The following is a 19,974-nucleotide window of genomic DNA, read 5'->3' as shown; positions in this document are numbered from 1 at the left end:
TTTTTTTTTTTTTTGAGACGGAGTCTTGCTCTGTCTCCCAGGCTGGAGTGCAGTGGTGCAATCTCAGCTCACTGCAAGCTCCAATGCTCAGGTTCACGCCATTCTCCTGCCTCGGCCTCCCCAGTAGCTGGGACTACAGGCGCCCACTACCGTGCCCGGCTAATTTTTTGAAGTTTTTAGTAGAGACAGTTTCACCGTGTTAGCCAGGATGGTCTCGATCTCCTGATCTCATGATTCACCTGCCTCGGCCTCCCAAAGTGCTGGGATTACTGGCGTGAGCCACCGCACCCGGCCGATACTATATAATTTTTGTTAGTTTTTTTTTTTTTTATAAAACTTGATAAAAAATAGTATTTCAAACTGTACAGTCACCAGAAGTACATAGTTATCAAAAATGCACACACTTCACTTGGCATCTCCAGCACCTTCAGCTTTCTGTGCCTGGTCTGTTTTGGCATCTCCGTTTTCTGCAGGGTTATTCCCCTCCTTGCCGGCATCAGCTTTTCCCTTTTTCCCTTTGGGTACCTTCTCTCCCTTCTTTGCAGGGGCATTTTTAGGCTTGGGCTCTGGCTTTGGAGGAGCAGGTTTAGCAGACAACCTCGCGGATCTACTCTGTGGTTCGTCCTTCACCTTGGCTTTATCTCCTTTAGCATCCCCTTCAGCCTTTCTCTTGGGCATGGTGGCGACGGCGGCGGGACGTAGGTGCTGGACGCGGGATGCAACGCACGCGGGCTTTGGTCGGTCCGGGGGTCGTTGTCGCCTCTTCTTCTTCACACTGCTCCTAATTTTTGTTAGTTTTTGTTTTCTCTTTTTTGAGACAAGGTCTTGCTGTCTCACCCAGGTTGGAGTGCAGTGGCACAATCACAGCTCACTGCAGCCTTGAGCTCTTGGACTCCCAAGTAGCTGGGACTTCAGGTATGCACCATCACGCCTGGCTAAAGGCGTTTCACTACATTGTCCAAGCTGGACTTGAACTCCTAGGCTCAAGCGATTCTCCTGCCTTGACCTCCCAAAGTGCTGGGATGACAGGTGTAAGCCAGTGTACCCGGCCTTGGCTGGGCTTTCTTTGTGATTAGATACTGGGGTTGGTGTTGGGGCTTGCATAGTTTGAACTTCCTGCTGGCACCAAGGAGGAAACATTCAGACTTTCTTGTTAGCATGCCCAGATGAGAGGGAGAAAGAGAAAGGGGTGGGGGCTTGAAAGCTGTCAGCAGTCATCCAAAATGGAATCAGACTCTTTATTGCACTTACAATCACATGACTGACTTTATGAGGATGGGAGTCAAGTTGTTAAATGATTTATTTTTGTTAAAAAGTTGTGAACAAGTAAAGTAAACATTATTATGGGTGTTCCACAGAGATGGCTGGAGCCGTGTGGATGGGCATAAATGGCTGATGTCCAGCGGCCATCGATGTCAAGTATCCACGCACCTGGCCTGAGTGGATCCCTCTGCCTTTCAGAGGTGAGTGCCAGGGAATGGAAGTCTACACGAGCTCAGCACAGCCCTGCAAGGACTGTTATTTCCCTCATAAAGTCCTAAAATACCAGAAATGTGGCAGATGGGCTCTAGACCAGGGATTCTGACCCTTACAGACTCGACACATAGTTACTCTTTTAAACAGCTTTATTGAAATATAATTCACATAGCATACAATTTACACTTTTAAGTGTACAATTCAGTGTTTTTTTATTATATTAACTAACTTGTATATCCATTGCCACAGTCAGTCTTCGAGTGTTTTCATCACCCGGGAGAAAGAAAACCCATACCGTTAGCAGTGACTCCCCCATCTTTCCCATCCCTTCCAGCCCTAGCTAATCACTAATCTACTTTCTGTCTGATAGATTTGCCTATTATGGACATTTCATATAAATAGCCTACAATATGTGGTCTTTTGTATGTGACTTCTTACTCTTAGGAAAATGTTTCATGTTGTAGCATGGGTCTTTTTTTTTTTTTTTTTTTGAGATGGAGTCTTGCGCTGTCACCCAGGCTGGAGTGCAGTGGAGCTATCTGGGCTCACTGCAAACTCTGCTTCCCAGGTTCAAGCAATTCTCCTGCCTCAGCCTCCCCAGTAGTTGGGATTACAGGCGAGGGCCACCACACCTGGCTAATTTTTTTTTTTTTTTTTTGAGACGGAGGTTTGTTCTTGTTACCTAGGCTGGAGTCCAATGGCACAATCTCGGCTCATTGCAACCTCCGCCTCCTGGTGCAAGTGATTCTCCTGCCTCAGCCTCCTGAGTAGCTGGGATTATAAGCATGTGCCACCACGCCTGGCTAATTTTGTATTTTTAGTAGAGATGGGGTTTCTCCATGTTGGTCAGGCTGGTCTCAAACTCCCAACCTCAGGTGATCCACCCTTCTCGGCCTCCCAAAGTGCTGGAATTACAGGTGTGAGCCACCTTGTCCGACCTATGCCCGGCTAATTTTTTTTTTTTTTTTTAATAGAGACAGAATTTCACCATGTTGGTCAGGCTGGTCTCGAACTCCTGACCTCAAATGATCCACCCACCTCGGCTTCACAAACTGCTGGGATTGCAGGAGTGAGCCACCATGCCTGGCCAGCATGTGAAGAATATTCCATTATTGCCGGGCGTGGTGGCTCACGCTGCACTCCAACCTATGTGAGAGAGTGAGACTCTGTCTCAAAAAAAAAAAAAAAAAAAAGAATATTCCATTGTATAGATAGAACATATTTTGCTTATCCATTCATCTGTTGATGGACATTAAATTATTTCCACTTTTTTTTTTTTGTTGAGATGGAGTCTCACTTTGTCACATAGGCTGGAGTGCAGTGGCACGACCACAGCTCGCTGCAGCCTTTGCTTCTGGCTCAAGCGATCCTCCCACTTCAGTCTCCTAAGTAGCTGGGACTACAGGTGTGTATCACCATGCCTGGCTAATTTTTGTATTTTTTGTATGGAGGAAGGTTCGCCATGTTGTTCAGGCTAGTCTCGAACTCCTGGGCTCAAGCAATCTGCCTGCCTTGGCCTCCCGAAGTTCTGGGATTACAGGCATGAGCCACTGCACCCAGCCAAGAATACATGTTTTCATTTCTTTTGGGATAGCTATCTAGGAGTAGAACTGATTACAGCTATCTTAGTGGGTGTGAAGTTGTATCTTATTGTGGTTTAGATTTGTATTTTGGCCAGATGTAGTGGCTCATGCCTGTAATCCCAGCCCTTTGGGAGGCCAAGGCAGGGGACTGGCTTGAGCCCAGGAGTTCAAGATCAGCCTGGGCAACATGGTAAAACCCCATCTCTATCAAAAAATACAAAAATTAGCCAGGTGTGGTGGCACATGCCTGTAGTCCTAGCTACTCAGGAGGCTGTGACAGGAGGCTTGCTTGAGCCCTGGAGTTGGAGGTTGCAGTGAGCCGAGATCGTGCCACTGCACTCCAGCCTAGGAGACAGGGCAAGGCCCTGTCTCAAAAAATTCACAGTGTTAGACAAAAGATTTTAATTTCTCTGATGGTTAATGATATTGAGCATTTTTATTTATTGAATATTGCTTATTCAGACCTTTTGTCCATTTATTAAATGAGTTTTTTGGTTTTTTTGTTTTTGTTTTTTGAGACAGAGTCTCCCTCTGTTGCCCAGGCTGGAGTGCAGTGGTGGGATCTCGGCTCACTGAAACCTCCTCCTCTCGGGTTCAAGCGATTCTCCTGCCTCAGCCTCCTGAGTAGCTGGGACTACAGGCGCATGCCACCATGCCTGGCTAATTTTTTGTATTTTTACTAGAGATGGGTTTCACCGTGTTAGCCAGGATGGTCTTAATCTGACCTCGTGATCCGCCCGCCTCGGCCTCCCAAAGTGCTGGGATTACAGGCAGAAGCCACCGCGCCTGGCCTGAGTTTTTTTAAATTATTGAATTGTGACACTTATATTCTGGATACTAGTTCTTTATCCTATATGTGATTTGCAAATATTTTCTCCCATTCTGTGGGTTGCCTTTAACTTTCTTGGTGATATTCTTGGAACCACAAAATTTTTTTTTTTTTTTTATTTAAATTTAATTTTTTTTCTTCTTTTTTTTTCTTTGAGACAGGATTTTACTCTGTTGCCCAGGCTGGAATGCAGCGGCATGATCTCAGCTTACTGCAACCTCTGCCTTCTGGGCTCAAGTGATCTTCCTGCCTCAGCCTTCCAAGTAGCTGGGACGACAGGTGCATGCCACCATGTCTGGCTAGTTTTTGTATTTTTAGTAGAGATGGGATTTCACCGTGTTACCGAGGCTGGTCTCGAATTCCTGAGCTCAAGTGATCCACCTGTCTCAACCACCCAAAGTGCTGGGATTACAGGCATGAGCCACTGCTCCCGTCCAAGAGCGTTAGGCCAGGCCGGGCACGGTGGCTCGTGCCTATAATCGCAGCACTTTGGGAGGCCAAGGCAGGCTGATCACCTTAGGTCAGGAGTTCAAGACTAGCCTCACCAACATGCAGAAACCCCATCTCTACTGAAAATACAAAAATAAGCTGGGCGTGGTGGTGCATGTCTGTAATCCCAGCTACTCGGGAGGCTGAGTCAGGAGAATCGCATGAACCTGGGAGGAGGAGGTTGCAGTGAACTGAGATCACTCCACTGCACTTCAGTCTGGGCAACACAGCGAGACTATCTCTCAGAAAAAATAAAAATAAAAAGTGTTAAGCCAGGCATGGTGGCTCACAACTGTAATCCCAGCACTTTGGAAGGCTGAGGTGGGAGGATTGCTTGAGCCCAGGAGTTCAAGACCAGCCTGGCCCATGGAGCGAGACCTCATTTCTACCAAAAAAAAAAAAAAAAAAAATCCCAGCACTTTGGAAGGCTGAGGTGGGAGGATTGCTTGAGCCCCAGGAGTTCAAGACCAGCCTGGCCCATGGAGCGAGACCTCATCTCTACCAAAAAAAAAAAAAAAAAATTTAGGCTGGGTGTGGTGGCTCATGTCTGTAATCCCAGCACTTTGGGAGGCTGAGACATGAAGATCACTTGAAGTTAGGAGTTTGGGACCAACCTGGCCAACATGGTGAAACCCTGTCTACTAAAAATACAAAAATTAGCTGGGCATGGTGGTGTGTGCCACTTAGGAGGCTAAGGCAAGAGAATCACTTGAGCCCAGGAGGTGGAGGTTGCACTGAGCTGAGATCATGCCACTGTACTCTAACCTGAGACAGAATGAGACTCTGTCTCAAAAAAAAAAAAAAAAAAATTAGATGTGATGGTGTACACCTGTGGTCCCAGCTACTCAGGAGGCTGAGGTGGGAGGATCACTTGAGCCCATGAGATTGAGGCTGTGTTGAGCCGTGATTGCACCTTGCAGTCTAGGCTGGACAAAAGAGTGAGACCCTGACTCTTTAAGAAAGAAAAAAAGGCCAGGTGTGGTGGCTTATGCCTGTAATCCCAGCACTTTGGGAGGCCGAGGCAGGCAGATCATGAGGTCAAGAGATCGAGACCATCCTGGCTAACACAGTGAAACCCTGTCTCTACTAAAAAAAAAAAGTACAAAAAATTAGCCAGGCATGGTGGCAGGTGCCTGTAGTCCCAGCTACTCGGGAGGCTGAGGCAGGAGAATGGCGTGAACCCGGGAGGCAGAGCTTGCAGTGACCCGAGATTGCACCACTGCACTCCAGCCTGGGCGACAGAGTGAGACTCTGTCTCAAAAAAAACAAGAAAGAAAAGGACAAAAGAGTTTTATAGTTTTAGTTTTTATGTTTAGGCTGATCCATTTTGAGTTAATTTTTATGTAATGTGCACTGTTTATAATCTGTTTTGCAGTGCACTCTTAATTTACTGGTATTATTAAATATCCATATAATTTTAAAAATTCTAAAGCCCTAAGTCTATGTAAAGAATCAATTAAAAAAAGACATTTGTATTAAAAGTTCATGTTTCTGTTTTTAAATGCTTGGGCATAGCTACGCTAGAAGACATAGGAAGCATTTAGTTGTTGGCGACTATGTTTGGAATAAGAGAAATAGAACAGTCAGAATTCACTGTCTTCAGTGGGACTGGATGAAGTGAGTGAAGAATAAGCAGATGCTGCTAAAACAGTGAATGTTAGGGAAATGGACGCAGACCAGGTGGATTAAGTAGGAAAGGAAGAGAGAGAGTACCTTGGTGAAAACAGGTTGTAAGTACTAAGCAGGTTGCAGCAAGACAAACAGGCTGTCTTTTCAACAGGCAATGAGTCAGTCACTCCTTGTGTTCTGACCTGCAACAGCACTGGGGCAACTTATCACACAAAACAGTTCTCTCCTGAAGTCTCTGTGTGTGCTGGGGCAGTATTCGGTGTGTAGAAATTCTTGGAGATAGCCGGTCACAGTGGCTCACGCCTGTAATCCCAGCACTTTGGGAGGCTGAGGCAGGTGTCTAACTTGAGGCCAGGAGTTTGAGACCAGCCTGGACAACATGGCAAACCACCGTCTCTACAAAACATAACAAAACATTAACTGGGTGTGGTGGTGCATGCCTGTAGTCCCAGCTACTTGGGAGGCTGAGGTGGAAGGATCGTCTGAGCCTGAGAGGTCGAGGCTGCAGTGAGCGGTGATCACACCACTGCAGTTGCAACGGAGTGCAACTCTGTCTCAGAAAAAAAGAGAAGGGAAGGGCAGGGCAGGGGGCCGTGGGGTGGGGCAGGGGAGCCTTGGAGATCACTTCCACTAATGACAATGGGGAAGAGGACAAATTGGGGAAAGAATCAGTAATACTGGGGGCTCAGAGAGTGTGTATGATGGAGAGTGTCAGAGGAAGAGGGAGAAAATAGGAAACCCCCAAAATATGTGAACTACCATCAAGATGAATTTTTTACAACATAATTTTTGTACTGGCCAAGTGTGGTTGGTGGCTCACACCTGTAATCCCAGTACTTTGGGAGGCCTACGCGGAAGAACTGCTTGAAGCCAGCAGTTCCAGACTAGCCTGGGCAACATAGTGAGACCCTCTTTCTACAGAAAAAAAAAAAATTAGCTGAGCATGGTCACACACACTTATAGTCCCAGCCGCTTGACAGGCTGAGGTGGGAGGGTCGCTTGGGCTGGGGAGGGTGAGGCCGCAGTGAGCTGTGATCGTGCCACTGCACTCCAGTCTGGGTGACAGAGCAAGACCCTGTCTCAAATAATAATATTCACAATCATAATTTTTTTTTTTTACCATTGTATGGCTAAAAATAAGAGATTTTTAAAAACAATCCTAATTAAATTGAGATTTTTATATTAAATGTCCTAATATAACACTATTTTCCTTAAGCCTGTCCTAATGTTCTCCTGTTTACGTGTGATCATCTGTTACTTCACAATGGCACTCAGGCCCTCATTGATTGACAATGTCTTAATCTGTTCAGGCTGCTGTAACAAAATACAATAAACTTGGTAGCTTATGAACTACAAAAATTTATTTTTACATATCTGGAAGCTGGGAAGTCTTAAGATCAAGACACTAGAAGATTCAGTGTCTCGTGAGTGCCCTTGCTCACTTTCTGCTTCTTAGATGGTGCCTTCTAACTGTCCTCATGGGGTGGAAGGAGCTGGAGAGCTCTCTGGGGCCTCCTAAGTGCACTGATCCCAATAGTGAGGGCCCTGCCTCCATGATATGATCACCACACAAGACCCACCTCCTAATGCCATGCGTTCGGGAGTCAGGATTTCAATATGAATTCTGGGGAGGGACACAGACATTCAGACTATAGCAAGGGGTGTAGTTGGAATAGCCAAGTTTCAACAAGAACAGAGGATTTAGAGTGGGATATGAGTCCATGAGTTCAGGGCAGCATCTGGATTTGCTATATGCTTCCTTCTCCTAAAAATGAAGGCACCTGGCCGGGCGCGGTGGCTCACGCCTGTAATCCCAGCACTTTGGGAGGCCGAGACGGGCGGATCACGAGGTCAGGAGATCGAGACCATCCTGGGTAACGTGGTGAAACCCCGTCTCTACTAAAAAATAACAAAAAACTAGCCGGGCGAGGTGGTGGGCGCCTGTAATCCCAGCTACTCGGGAGGCTGAGGCAGGAGAATGGCGTAAACCCGGGAGGCGGAGCTTGCAGTGAGCTGAGATCCGGCCACTGCACTCCAGCCCGGGCGACAGAGCAAGACTCCATCTCAGAAAAAAAAAAAAAAAAAAAATGAAGGCACCTTCCCCCTAATGTCTTGTATAGCCCATGTAATGTTCTGTTCTCAAGTACCCCAGGTGGCTACCTGCAGGAACACCGGTCCACAGGATGGTCAGGCATCATGTGGGGTGGTCCTCAGCATGGTACGCTGTCTGGTATCCTCAGCCCAGGCTCGTCAGATCCTAGCAGCTCCCCCTGCCTCAGTCTTTGTGACAGCCTAACACCTCCAGAGATCACCAACCGTATGCCCTTCTGGGTAATACTGCCAAGGTGAGAAAGAGTTGCAGGTCAGGCTGAAGGAGACTTGCCTGCTTACAGCGGACATGTGCATAGCATTCCTAGCACTATTCTTAAACGCTTCTATGCACTTACTACAGATTTGTGGAGATACTCATATACCATATGATTCACCCATTCAGAGTGCACAATTCAGTGGTTTTTAGTGTGTTCATAGAGTTGTGCAACCATAACCACCATCTTATTTCAGAACATTTTAATCAGTCCAAAAAGAAACCTGTACCCATTGGCAGTTAATCCCTGTTCTCCCCACTTCTCCCCCAGCCCCTGACAACCACTGGCCGACTTTCTGTCTATGTAGATTTGCCTATTCTTGATAATTCATGTCAATGAGGTCCTACAATATATGGTCTTTTGTGTCTGGCTTCTTTCATGGAGCATAATGTTTTCAAGATTCATCTGTGTTAGAACAGGGATTAGTATTTTATTTTTTGTGGCTGTTGTATTCCATTGTGTGGATATATCACATTTTGTGTATCTGTTCATGCATTCATCCGTTGTTGGGCATTTATTGAATTGTTTCCTCTCTTTTGTTTTTTTATGAATAGTACTGCCTTGAACATCCATCTACAAGTTTGTGGACATATGTTTGCATTTTTCTTGAGTAGATACCTGAGAGTGTAGGTACTAAAACTTGGTCCATTTTGTGTTGCTATAAAGGAATACCTGAGGCTGGGTAATTTACAAAGAAAAGAGGTTTATTCAGCTCATGGTTCTGCTTGGTTTCTGGTGAGGGCTTTTGTGTTACATCAAAATATGGCAGAGAAGGTCAGAGGGGAAGTGGGCACATACTAACGGGAGCCAAACCCAAGGGGTGTCCTGGCCTTATAACAACCTATTGTTGGGGGCACTAATTCATTCCCTCCAGAACCAATCCAGTCTCATGGAAGCAAGAACTCACTACTGTGAGAACAGGAGCAAGCCATTCATGAGGGTTCCACCTCCATGACTCAAACCCTTCCCGGTAGGCTGCGTGTCCCAGCACCACCACGTTAGGGATTAAATTTCAGCATGAGATTTGGTGTGGACAAGCAAACCATATCCAAACCATAGCAAGTGGAATAGCTGGATCATATGATAACTCCATATTTTCCTTTTTGAGGATCATCAGACTGGTTTCAAAGTAGCTACACTGTTTTACATTTGCACCGGCAGTGAATAAAAATTCCAGTTTTTTCATTTCCTTGCCAATACTTGTTACTGTTTTTGTTTTTAAATATTGAACATACTAGTGAGTATAAAGTGGTGTCTCACTGTGGTTTTGATCAGCATTTCCCTAATACCTAATGATGTTGATCATTTCATGTGCTCATTGGCCATTTGTATGTCTTCTTTGGGGAAATACCTATTCAGAACTCCTATGGGTAAATGTAGTATCCCCTCAGAATTCGTGTGTTGATGCCTTATCCCCACTGTGATGGTATTTGGAGAGGAGGCCTGTGGGAGGTAATGAGGTCACAAGGGTAGAATCTTTTTGAATGAAATCAGTGCTCTTATAAGAGGAGACAGGGCCGGGCGCGGTGGCTCAAGCCTGTAATCCCAGCACTTTGGGAGGCCGAGACGGGCGGATCACGAGGTCAGGAGATCGAGACCATCCTGGCTACCACAGTGAAACCCCGTCTCTACTAAAAAATACAAAAAACTAGCCGGGCGAGGTGGCGGGCGCCTGTAGTCCCAGCTACTCCGGAGGCTGAGGCAGGAGAATGGCGAGAACCCAGGAGGCGGAGCTTGCAGTGAGCTGAGATCCGGCCACTGCACTCCAGCCTGGGCGACAGAGCAAGACTCCGTCTCAAAAAAAAAATAAGAGGAGACAGGAGAGCTCTCAGGAGCTCCTGCCTCCTGCTCTGCCCTGTGAAGGCACACTGAGAAGGTGGCCATCTGCAAACCAGGAAGAGGACCCTCACCAGAACCAATCATGCTGACACACTGATTTTGGATCTCCTAGCTTCCAGAACTGTGAGAAGTAGATTTTTGTTGTTTAAGCCACCCCGTCTGTTTGCTGTAGCAGCCCAAACTAAGACACGATCCTTTGCCCATTTCTAAAAATTGGGTTTTTGTGTTTTTATTATTGAATTGTAAGAGTTTTCTATATTCTAGATACACATATATAAATCTTTTCTCCCATTTGATGGGTTGTGTTTTCACTTTCTTGGTGGTGTTTAAGTTTTATTTCCACAAAGGAAGTATCTGTTATTGATGAAATGGACATGCCTTTTGTTCCTCAAGGTGAGTTAGCCTCCCTTCCCCCAAGAGAGACATAATCGCAGTCTTGGCTGGTGTCTTGCCAAGGCATCGCTGTATTTTTATTTCTAAGAGAATATTTTGTGTGTCTGAAAAATTTACATAAATGATACCACCCTGTATATGTCTGATTTATCTTTTATTTTCTTTCTTTCTTTTTTTTTTAATTTTGAGACACAGTCTTGCTCTATCTCCTGGTCTGGAATGTAGTGGCACAATCTTGGCTCACTGTGACCTCCACCTCCTAGGTTTAAGCAATTCTCGTGTCTCAGTCTCCTGAGTAGCTGGGATTACAGATGTGTACCACCATGCCCAGCTAATTTCTGTATATTTACCGGAGATGGGGTTTCACCATGTCGGCCAGGCTGTTCTCAAACTCCTGGCCTCATGTGATCAGCCCGCCTCAGCCCCCCGAAGTGCTGGGATTACAGGCGTGAGCCACCGCACCCGGCCTGTTTTATTTCTTTTAACTGTACATGTGCATCCTCGCTTCACAAACCTGCAGGGAGGTGCTTTCAAGTCCCTTGTTTTCACAGGAAAACAGGGACATGCCAGACCCCAGTCTATGCAGAAGGTTCAGAACAGGAAGCATGTCACGCGGCAGGGCAGCTTCAGGAGCCCTTTCCACAGGAGAGGTCCTTGCAGCACCCAGGGGTGACAGCTGGGAGCATGGTCCTCCTGACTGGCTGACCCCTCCTCATCACTGCCGAATGCTGTGCACACAGCAAGTGTCCAAGGTCTTGGCCTGGACTTGAGAGTAAATGATTCTGATGTTTCCTGTTTTCTGATGTTTAAGGTGTGATGTTCACATTAATTCCCTGTGACCCTAATTGTGAAGAATTTCCCTTAGGAGTCTGAGGTTTCTTTCCTTAAAGTACTTTTTGAATTTATTGAGATAAAGGATCTATTACTTGAATCTGAGAGTATTTTGATCATGTGTCTTGGTGAGATTTTCTCGTATTACTTTCTGAATGTATTGGGATAAGGTGTAAGGGAGCTGTCTTCTACTTTAATCTGGTAATATGGGGAATTGTATTAATAGATGTTCCAGCATTTCCTAGTCCTTACATTCCTAGGATAAATCCAACTTTGCCATTTTGCTAACCTTCCACTATTAGTTAAACCCCCGTCTGATAATTAATATCACTTACGTGTTCATTTTTGCTTTTTAAAACATTTTATTTATTTATCGAGACAGGATCTTGCTCTGTCACCTAGGCTGGAGTTCACTGCAACCTCTGACCCCCAGGCTCAAGCGATCGTCCCACCTCAGCTTCCCAAGTAGCTGGGACCGCAGCACATACTAGCATGCCCGGCTTTTTTTTTTTTTTTTGTATTTTTTGCAGAGATGGGGTCTCGCTATGTTGCCCAGGGTGGTCTCAAACTCCTGACCTCAAGCAGTCCACCTGCCTCAGCCTCCCAAAGTGTTGGGATTACAGGTATGAGCTACCATGTCTGCCCTTTTTCTTGCTGTTTTTTAATGGTCTCTTTCATTAGTCTTTTCAAATGACAGACTTGGTTTTCTTCATTTTCTCAACTGGTTTCTTGTTTTTAGTTTCCATAATTGCTGCGATTTTTTTTCCCCCCCAAGACAGAGTCTTGCTCTGTCAGCCAGGCTGGAGTGCAGTGCTAGGATCTCGGCTCACTGCAACCTCCGCCTCCTGGGTTCAAGTGGTTCTCCTGTCTCAGCCTCCTGAGTAGTTGGGACTACAGGTGCCCACCACCACGCCCGGCTAATTTTTATATTTTTAGTAGAGACGGGGTGTCATCTTGTTGATCAGGCTGGTCTCGAATGCCTGACCTCAGGTGATCCACCCGCCTCGGCCTCCCAGAGTGCTGGGATTATAGGCGTGAGCTGCCGCTCCCAGCCTCTGCTGTGATTTTTGTTAACACTTTCTTTCCACCTCCCACTGGTTTAGTCCATAGTTCTGTCCCATAAGTTGTAAGTTGAACAGTGAGGTCACTAGTCTTTGGTCTTCTTTTCTTTTAGTCAATTATAATCAAGTTAATCATGAGCCCTAAAAGTACAAATACATAAAAAGTCCCATTTTTTACATGTTTAAACTGTTTTTTATTATCTATACTTACAAGGTGTTGAAGGGGGGACTTACTCCTGAATCTTCTTTCTAGTGGTGGAATAAGGTACATGTTGTTCTCGAGTGTCTCTCCCTTTGACTTTATGGCTTATCCAATGAGTTTACAAGCAGTAGATTGTTGATTGTTGTGGGATCATCAGTCATACGGTGATGCCAACAAGACCGTTCTGAGGGCACTATGCGTTACCCACATCCCAGAATGTGTTATTGCCATTCATTTCAACACCATGACTGTTGACTTGCTGCCATCTGAAGCTTCAGGACCCACAGTACTTCATCTTTAGTCCTTTTTTTTTTTTCTTTTTCTTTTTTTGGAGAGAAGTCTCACTCTGTCACCCAGGCTGGAGTGCAGTGATGCGATCAGGACTCACTGCAGCCTTGAACTCCTGAACTTCTGGGCCCAAGTGATATTCCTGCCTCGGCTTCACTACCTGGGACTAAAGGTGAGTGACACCAGCACACCCAGCTTTTTTTTTTCTTTTCATAGAGACACAGTCTTACTATGATAATCAGGCTGGTTTCAAACTCCTGGCCTCAAGTGATCTTCCTACCTCAGCCTCTAAAAGTTCTGGGATTACAGGTGTGAGCCACCATGCCTGACCGATCCTTCTTTTTAAAATACAGGCATTAAAGACCAGCATTTTCAGTCTAGGAACTGTTAGCTGCATTCTGCATTCTCATTTGCCATGTGTTTTGAGATGTGCTGTTTTCATCATTGTATAGTTGTAGGTGTTTTCTTTTTCTTTTCTTTTCTTTTTTTTTTTTTTTTTGAGATGGAGTCTTGCTCTGTCACCCAGACTGGAGTCTGTGGCACAATCTCGGCTCACTGCAACCTCTGCTTCCAGGTTCAAGCGATCCTCCTGCCTCAGCCTCGCGAGTAGCTGGGATTACAGGGCGTGCCACCAAGCCTGGCTAATTTTTGTATTTTTAGTAGAGATGGGGTTTCACGCTATTGGCCAGGCTGATCTTGAACTCCTGACCTCATGATCCACCTGCCTCTGCCCCGCAGAGTGCTGAGATCACAAGGCGTGAGCCACTGCGCCTGCCCTGTTCAAAGTGCTGAGATCACAAGACGTGAGCCACTGCGCCTGCCCTGCAGAGTGCTGAGATCACAAGGCGTGAGCCACTGCGCCTGCCCTGTTCAAAGTGCTGAGATCACAAGGCGTGAGCCACTGCGCCTGCCCTGTTCTAGGTGTTTTCTAATTTCTGTCAAGTTTTTTCTTTGATCTGTCAATTACTGAGAAACAAGTTTTTATTTTTCCAAATAAATAGGGGTTTGCTTTACTTGTTGTTTTCTTGTATTTGGTTTTCTTTCTGTTACTGGCTTTTAACTTGCTGCCTCGAAGTCAAGAGGCTGTAGTCTGGGCTTTGTTGAACTTTTTCCTTGACCTGGTCAGTGTTAGCAAATGTTCCACTTGTGCTTAGAAAGCATTTTATTCTAATTGGTACGTAGATTTTCATCCAGCTGTGTGATCAGATTGGCTAACTACATTTTGGCCTGCATAACTCTTTTCTGTTCTTCTGAGTTTTCATTTCTACAAGAGGTTCATTAAAACTTCCCACCTGCCAGGTACAGTGGCTCATGCCTATAATCCCAGCACTTTGGGGGGCCGAGGCAGGCGGATCACGTGAGGCCAGGAGTTTGAGACCAGCCTGGTCAACATGATGTTAACCTGTCTCTACTAAAAATACAAAAATTAGCCGGGCGTGGTGGTGGGCACCTGTAATCCCAGCTCCTCGGGAGGCTGAGGCAGGAGAATTGATTGAACCCGGGAGGTAAGGTAGAGGTTGCAATGAGCCGAGCTCACACCACCGCACTCTAGCCTCGGCGACAAGAGTGAGACTCCGTCTCAAAAAAACAAAAAAACGAGGCCGGGCACGGTGGCTCATGCCTGTAATCCTAGCACTTTGGGAGGCCGAGGTGGGTGGATCACGAGGTCAGGAGATCGAGACCGTCCTGGCTAACACAGTGAAACCCTGTCTCCACTAAAAATACAAAAAATTAGCCGGGCATGGTGGCGGGCGCCTGTAGTTCCCAGCTACTCGGGAGGCTGAGGCAGGAGAATGGCGTGAACCCAGGAGGCGGAGCTTGCAGTGAGCCAAGATTGCGCCACTGCACTCCAGCCTGGGCGACACAGCCAGACTCCATCTCAAAAAAAAAAAAAAAAAATTAAATAAATAAAATAAAACTTCCCCTACGGCTGGTTGCAGTGGCATGTGCCTGTAGTCCCAGCTACTCATGAAGCTGAGACAGGAGGATCACTTGTGCTCTGGTGTTTGAGGCTAGCCTGGGCAACATACTGAGACCCCCATTATAAAAATTAAGCAATTACATTAAAACATTTTTAAAAATTTAAATGTAATCTGAAGTATTTGATCAGGAAAAAAACTCAAAAAACAGATAGATAAAATTTCCCACTATGCTTTGATTTGCTATTTTCTTCCTACAAACCTACCTGGCTTTGCTGCATATTTTTGTTGTTGTTGTTTGTTTTTGTTTGTGTTTTGAGTCGGAGTCTCACTCTGCTGCCCAGGCTGGAGTTCAGTGGCTCCATCTTGGCTCACTGCAACCTCTGCCTCCCAGGTTCAAGCAATTCTTCTGCCTCAACATCCTCAGTAGCTAGGATTACAGGCATGTGCCACCTTGCCTGGCTAATTTTTGTGTTTTTGTGGAGACAGGGTTTGACCATGTTGGCTGGGCTGATCTTGAACTCTGACCTCAAGTGATCATCCGCCTGCCTCAGCCTACCAAAGTGCTGGGATTACAGGCGTGAGCCACCACGCCCGGCCGATGTTTTCACGACAATTCTATTTTCCCTTCATGAAGTACATCTTTGATTACTTTGCCCATTTTTTTCTTTTTTTGTACTGTTCTCTAAGAATCCTCTATAGCTCTTTGGCAGTCTAATTCTTTCTGCCTTTAAATCTTATTTTCTCTCTATCTGCCACTTGCATTTTGTCTCTTATTGTGTCTTTTTTTTTTTTTTTTTTTTTTTGAGAAGGAGTCTCGCTCTGTCGCCCAGGCTGGAGTGCAGTGGCGCATTCTTGGCTCATTGCAAGATCCGCCTCCCGGGTTCACGCCATTCTCCTGCCTCAGCCTCATGAGTAGCTGGGGCTACAGGCGCCCACCACCACGCCCGGCTAGTTTTTTGTAATTTTTAGTAGAGACGGAGTTCACCGTGTTAACCAGGATGGTCTGGATCTCCTGACCTCGTGATCCACCCGCCTCGGCCTCCCAGAGTGCTGGGATTACAGGCGTGAGCCACCGTGCCCAGCTTTATTGTGTCTTTTATTGGACGAAAAATTTGAATGCTGATATCAGACTTGTTATTCCTTGTCTGTTTTTTATATTTTGGTTTTTGTTTTTTGTTTTTAAGACACGGTCTCTTTTGCCCAATCTGGAATGCAGTGGCACAATTACAGCTCACTGCAACCTCAGCCTTCTGTGTGGGCTCAAGTGATAACTCCCACCTCAGCCTCCCAGAGTGCTGGGATTACAGGCATGACCCCCAATGCTTGGCCATATGGTTTTTTTGGTTAAGCTTTGTTGATCAAAGTCTGTCACACTTATGGTGGCATACTGCATCATTTAAACTTTGACTTTCTGTTGCAGCCTCTATCATTCTGAAATTTAAATGCATGCACACACACACATATATATATACACACATATACAAGTATATATATTTAAATTGCCTAGAATGTAGATATATATGTATGTGTGTATTCTGAGGCAAGGGCCTATTTTCATTTTACCTTTAGAAAGAAGGCTGGGCACAGTGGCTCATGCCTGTATTTGCAACATTGTGGGAGGCCGAGGTGGGATAATTGCTTGAAGTGTTTGTGATTGAGGCTTCCGTGAACCAAGATCACACCACCACACTTCAGCCTGGATGACAGAGCGAGACCCCATCCCACCGAATGAATGAATGAATGAATGGACAACCACTTGTCTTAATATTGTGAAGTCTGAGTGGACAAGGGATGGTGACAGGAAGATTGATATGCATGAAGACACATGCAGCCATTTACAGAATGCCCTTCATCCCCTAGCCTTGGAGACTGCTTCATACATGATCCAGTTGTTTTTTGTTTGTTTGTTTGTTTTTGAGATGGAGTCTCACTCTGTCACCTCACCTCCCTCGTGATCCACCTCCTTCAGCTTCCCAGAGTGCTGGGATTACAGGCGTGAGTCACCGCGCCTGGCTGACATGATCCATTTTTTATAACAACCCTGCAGGGCAGTCATTGAGTTTTTGTTTTGTTTTGTTTTGTTTTTTGAGATGGAGTCTCACTCTGTCACCCAGGCTGGAGTGTAGTGGTGCGACCTCAGCTCACTGCAACCTCCACCTACCAGGTTGAAGCAATTCTTCTGCCTCAGCCTGCAGAGTAGCTGGGACTACAGGCATGTGCCTCCATGCCTGGCTAATTTTTTTGTATTTTTAGTAGAGACGGTGTTTCACCATGTTGGTCAGGCTGGTCTCGAACTCCTGACCTCAAATGATCCACCTGCCTCAGCTTCCCAAAATGCTGGGATTACGGGCGTGAACCACTCTTCCCCACTAGGTCATTGACAGTTCTAAGACTTAGACCAGAACTTTTAGGTCACCAAGCCTGTGCTTTGTCCTATCCATGAATGCAGAACTTTGATCACAGAGCTGGGGTGAGAACTGCTACTTCAGTGCTGTTGTAAGCTCATTGTGAAGTCAGAGCTTTGGAAATGTGTACTGTTGGGCAGTGTATGACAGGGACAAGAATGCAGTTGCTGGGATGGAATTCTAGGAGGAGCAGGGATGCTTGGCCTCTGGTCTCCCACATCTCAAACTAATCCTTTTGATGATGATTTATCCCCAGGACCCCTCCTCCTGCCTGCTCTCTAGGAAGATGAAAATGCTACATGGCTCTTTTGAAATCTGTTCTTGGTTCCATTCCGTGGCTATCATTTTACCTCTTCCATGTATACATTTGAATTTAAAAAAGAAAAGAAGTAAAAAAAAAAAATCTTCACACTTAGCCCATCATCATTGTCTGTTTCTCTTACAGATAGAGCTTCATGTACCTACGTCTGCATTTTTCTTTTTGCAGTTTGGGATATGAGATTGAAAATGACAACTCGGAATATTCCTGAGAGAGAAGTACCCTGTGATGTAGAAATGGAAGGATTCACAAGGGAAGCTCCCTGCTTGTCCATTTTAGGTGATGGTTGGGACTATGAGAACCAGGAGGGACACTTGAGTCAATCAGCTTTAACTCTGGAGAAACCAGGGACTCAGGAAGCAATTTGTGCATATCCTGGTTTGGGGGAGCATTTGATTGCAAGCTCAGACCTTCCACCATCTCAGAGAGTTCTGGCAACCAATGGTTTCCATGCGCATGACTCAAATGTTAGTGGTCTGGATTGTGACCCTGCCTTACCCAGCTGTCCTAAAAGTTATGCAGCTAAGAGAACTGGTGACAGTGATGCCTGTGGAAAAACCTTCAACCATTCCATGGAAGTTATTCATGGAAGAAATCCAGTGAGAGAGAAGCCCTACAAATATCCTGAAAGTGTTAAGTCTTGTAATCATTTTACCTCTCTTGGTCATCAAAAAATAACGAAAAGAGGCAAGAAACTGTATGAAGGTAAGAATTTTGAGGACATCTTGACCCTCAACTCATCGCTTAATGAAAACCAGAGAAATCTCCCTGGAGAGAAACAATATCGATGTACTGAATGTGGCAAATGCTTCAAACGGAACTCTTCTCTTGTTTTGCATCACCGAACTCACACCGGAGAGAAGCCTTATACTTGTAATGAGTGTGGAAAGTCCTTCTCCAAGAACTACAACCTGATTGTGCATCAAAGGATCCACACAGGAGAGAAGCCCTATAAATGCAGTAAGTGTGGGAAAGCTTTCAGTGATGGGTCAGCTCTGACGCAGCACCAGAGAATTCACACAGGTGAGAAACCTTACGAATGCCTGGAATGTGGAAAAACCTTCAACCGAAATTCATCCTTAATTTTGCACCAAAGAACTCATACAGGGGAAAAACCATACAGATGTAACGAGTGTGGAAAACCCTTCACTGACATCTCCCACCTTACAGTGCATCTCAGAATCCACACCGGTGAGAAGCCCTACGAGTGTAGCAAATGTGGAAAAGCTTTCCGGGACGGCTCGTACCTCACCCAGCACGAGAGGACTCACACTGGAGAAAAGCCCTTTGAGTGTGCAGAGTGTGGGAAATCCTTCAACAGAAACTCTCACCTCATTGTGCATCAAAAGATCCATTCTGGGGAGAAACCCTATGAATGTAAAGAATGTGGCAAGACTTTCATCGAGAGTGCATACCTCATCAGGCACCAGAGGATTCATACTGGCGAGAAGCCCTATGGCTGCAACCAGTGTCAGAAACTTTTCAGGAATATCGCTGGCCTCATTAGGCACCAGAGGACTCATACTGGTGAGAAGCCCTATGAGTGTAATCAGTGTGGCAAAGCCTTCAGGGACAGCTCCTGTCTGACCAAGCACCAGAGAATTCACACTAAGGAAACCCCATATCAGTGTCCAGAATGTGGGAAGTCCTTCAAGCAGAACTCTCACCTGGCAGTACATCAGAGACTCCATAGCAGGGAGGGTCCCAGCCAGTGTCCTCAGTGTGGAAAAATGTTCCGAAAGAGCTCATCCCTTGTTCGACATCAAAGAGCACACCTGGGAGAGCAACCCATGGAAACCTAATAGCCTGGGGCCACATGAGTCTTCCAGTTCGCTCTCATGCCTGTGTTTAGGAGGCGTGTCTTACATCTGACTCCTCTCTGGTCAGTAGAAAAGAATTCTTTAAGCTATCCAGTGAATTGATGAATGTGAGACATTGCTGAGCCACACTGTTAAGTCTGCTCATTGGGGAACTCAGGAGACAACTTAGGATGGTAGTAAATGCAGAAAAGTCTTTGGGGATGATTCATTCTGTACCAGACATGACAGCACACACACTGGAATGAAAGTGCAAACATGGGGGTGACACTTCCTGCAGAGAGAGCCCGTGAATGCATTCGGAACACGATTGGAACGAAGAGCCCTGTAGTAGGGAGTTTCCACCTTGTACATAAGCAAACACTGAATCAACTTTTTTTTTTTTCCCCAGACAGTCTAGCTGTGTCACCCAGGATGAAGTGCAGTGTCACGATCTCCACTCACAGCAACCTCTGCCTCCCAGGTTCAAGCAGTTCTCCTGCCTCAGCCTCCCAAGTGGCTAGGATTACAGGTGCCTGCCACCAT

At 45.9% G+C, this 19,974-nt stretch overlaps 1 protein-coding gene and 1 pseudogene across 15 annotated transcripts in view; one reads left to right on the top strand and one right to left on the bottom strand.

Moving 5' to 3' along the window:
• ZNF329 (zinc finger protein 329) overlaps positions 1–19,893 on the top strand; it is a 26,244-nt gene extending 6,351 nt beyond the window's left edge. For 2 of the 14 annotated variants that reach the window (XM_023197566.2, XM_023197563.2), the window contains exons 2-4: positions 1,359–1,463; positions 13,038–13,158; positions 17,759–19,893. In XM_023197566.2, the coding sequence (XP_023053334.2) occupies positions 17,809–19,434 (1,626 nt within the window). In that variant the 5' untranslated portion in view covers positions 1,359–1,463; positions 13,038–13,158; positions 17,759–17,808 and the 3' untranslated portion in view covers positions 19,435–19,893. Of the gene's footprint in view, positions 1–627; positions 916–1,358; positions 1,464–12,043; positions 12,059–13,032; positions 13,159–17,758 lie in introns of those variants that run through there. The other 12 variants (XM_023197572.2, XM_023197571.2, XM_023197568.3 and 9 more) reach the window with 11 other exon arrangements.
• On the bottom strand, positions 330–776 carry LOC111530375 (annotated as a pseudogene). Its single transcript, XR_002727790.3, has one exon. The product of XR_002727790.3 is annotated as a non-histone chromosomal protein HMG-17 pseudogene (transcript).
• Positions 19,894–19,974: the final 81 nt, after the last annotated feature.

Source organism: Piliocolobus tephrosceles, chromosome 21, assembly GCF_002776525.5.
Source record: "Piliocolobus tephrosceles isolate RC106 chromosome 21, ASM277652v3, whole genome shotgun sequence".
NCBI lineage: Eukaryota > Metazoa > Chordata > Mammalia > Primates > Cercopithecidae > Piliocolobus > Piliocolobus tephrosceles.
This window is presented reverse-complemented; position numbering and strand designations above follow the sequence as displayed.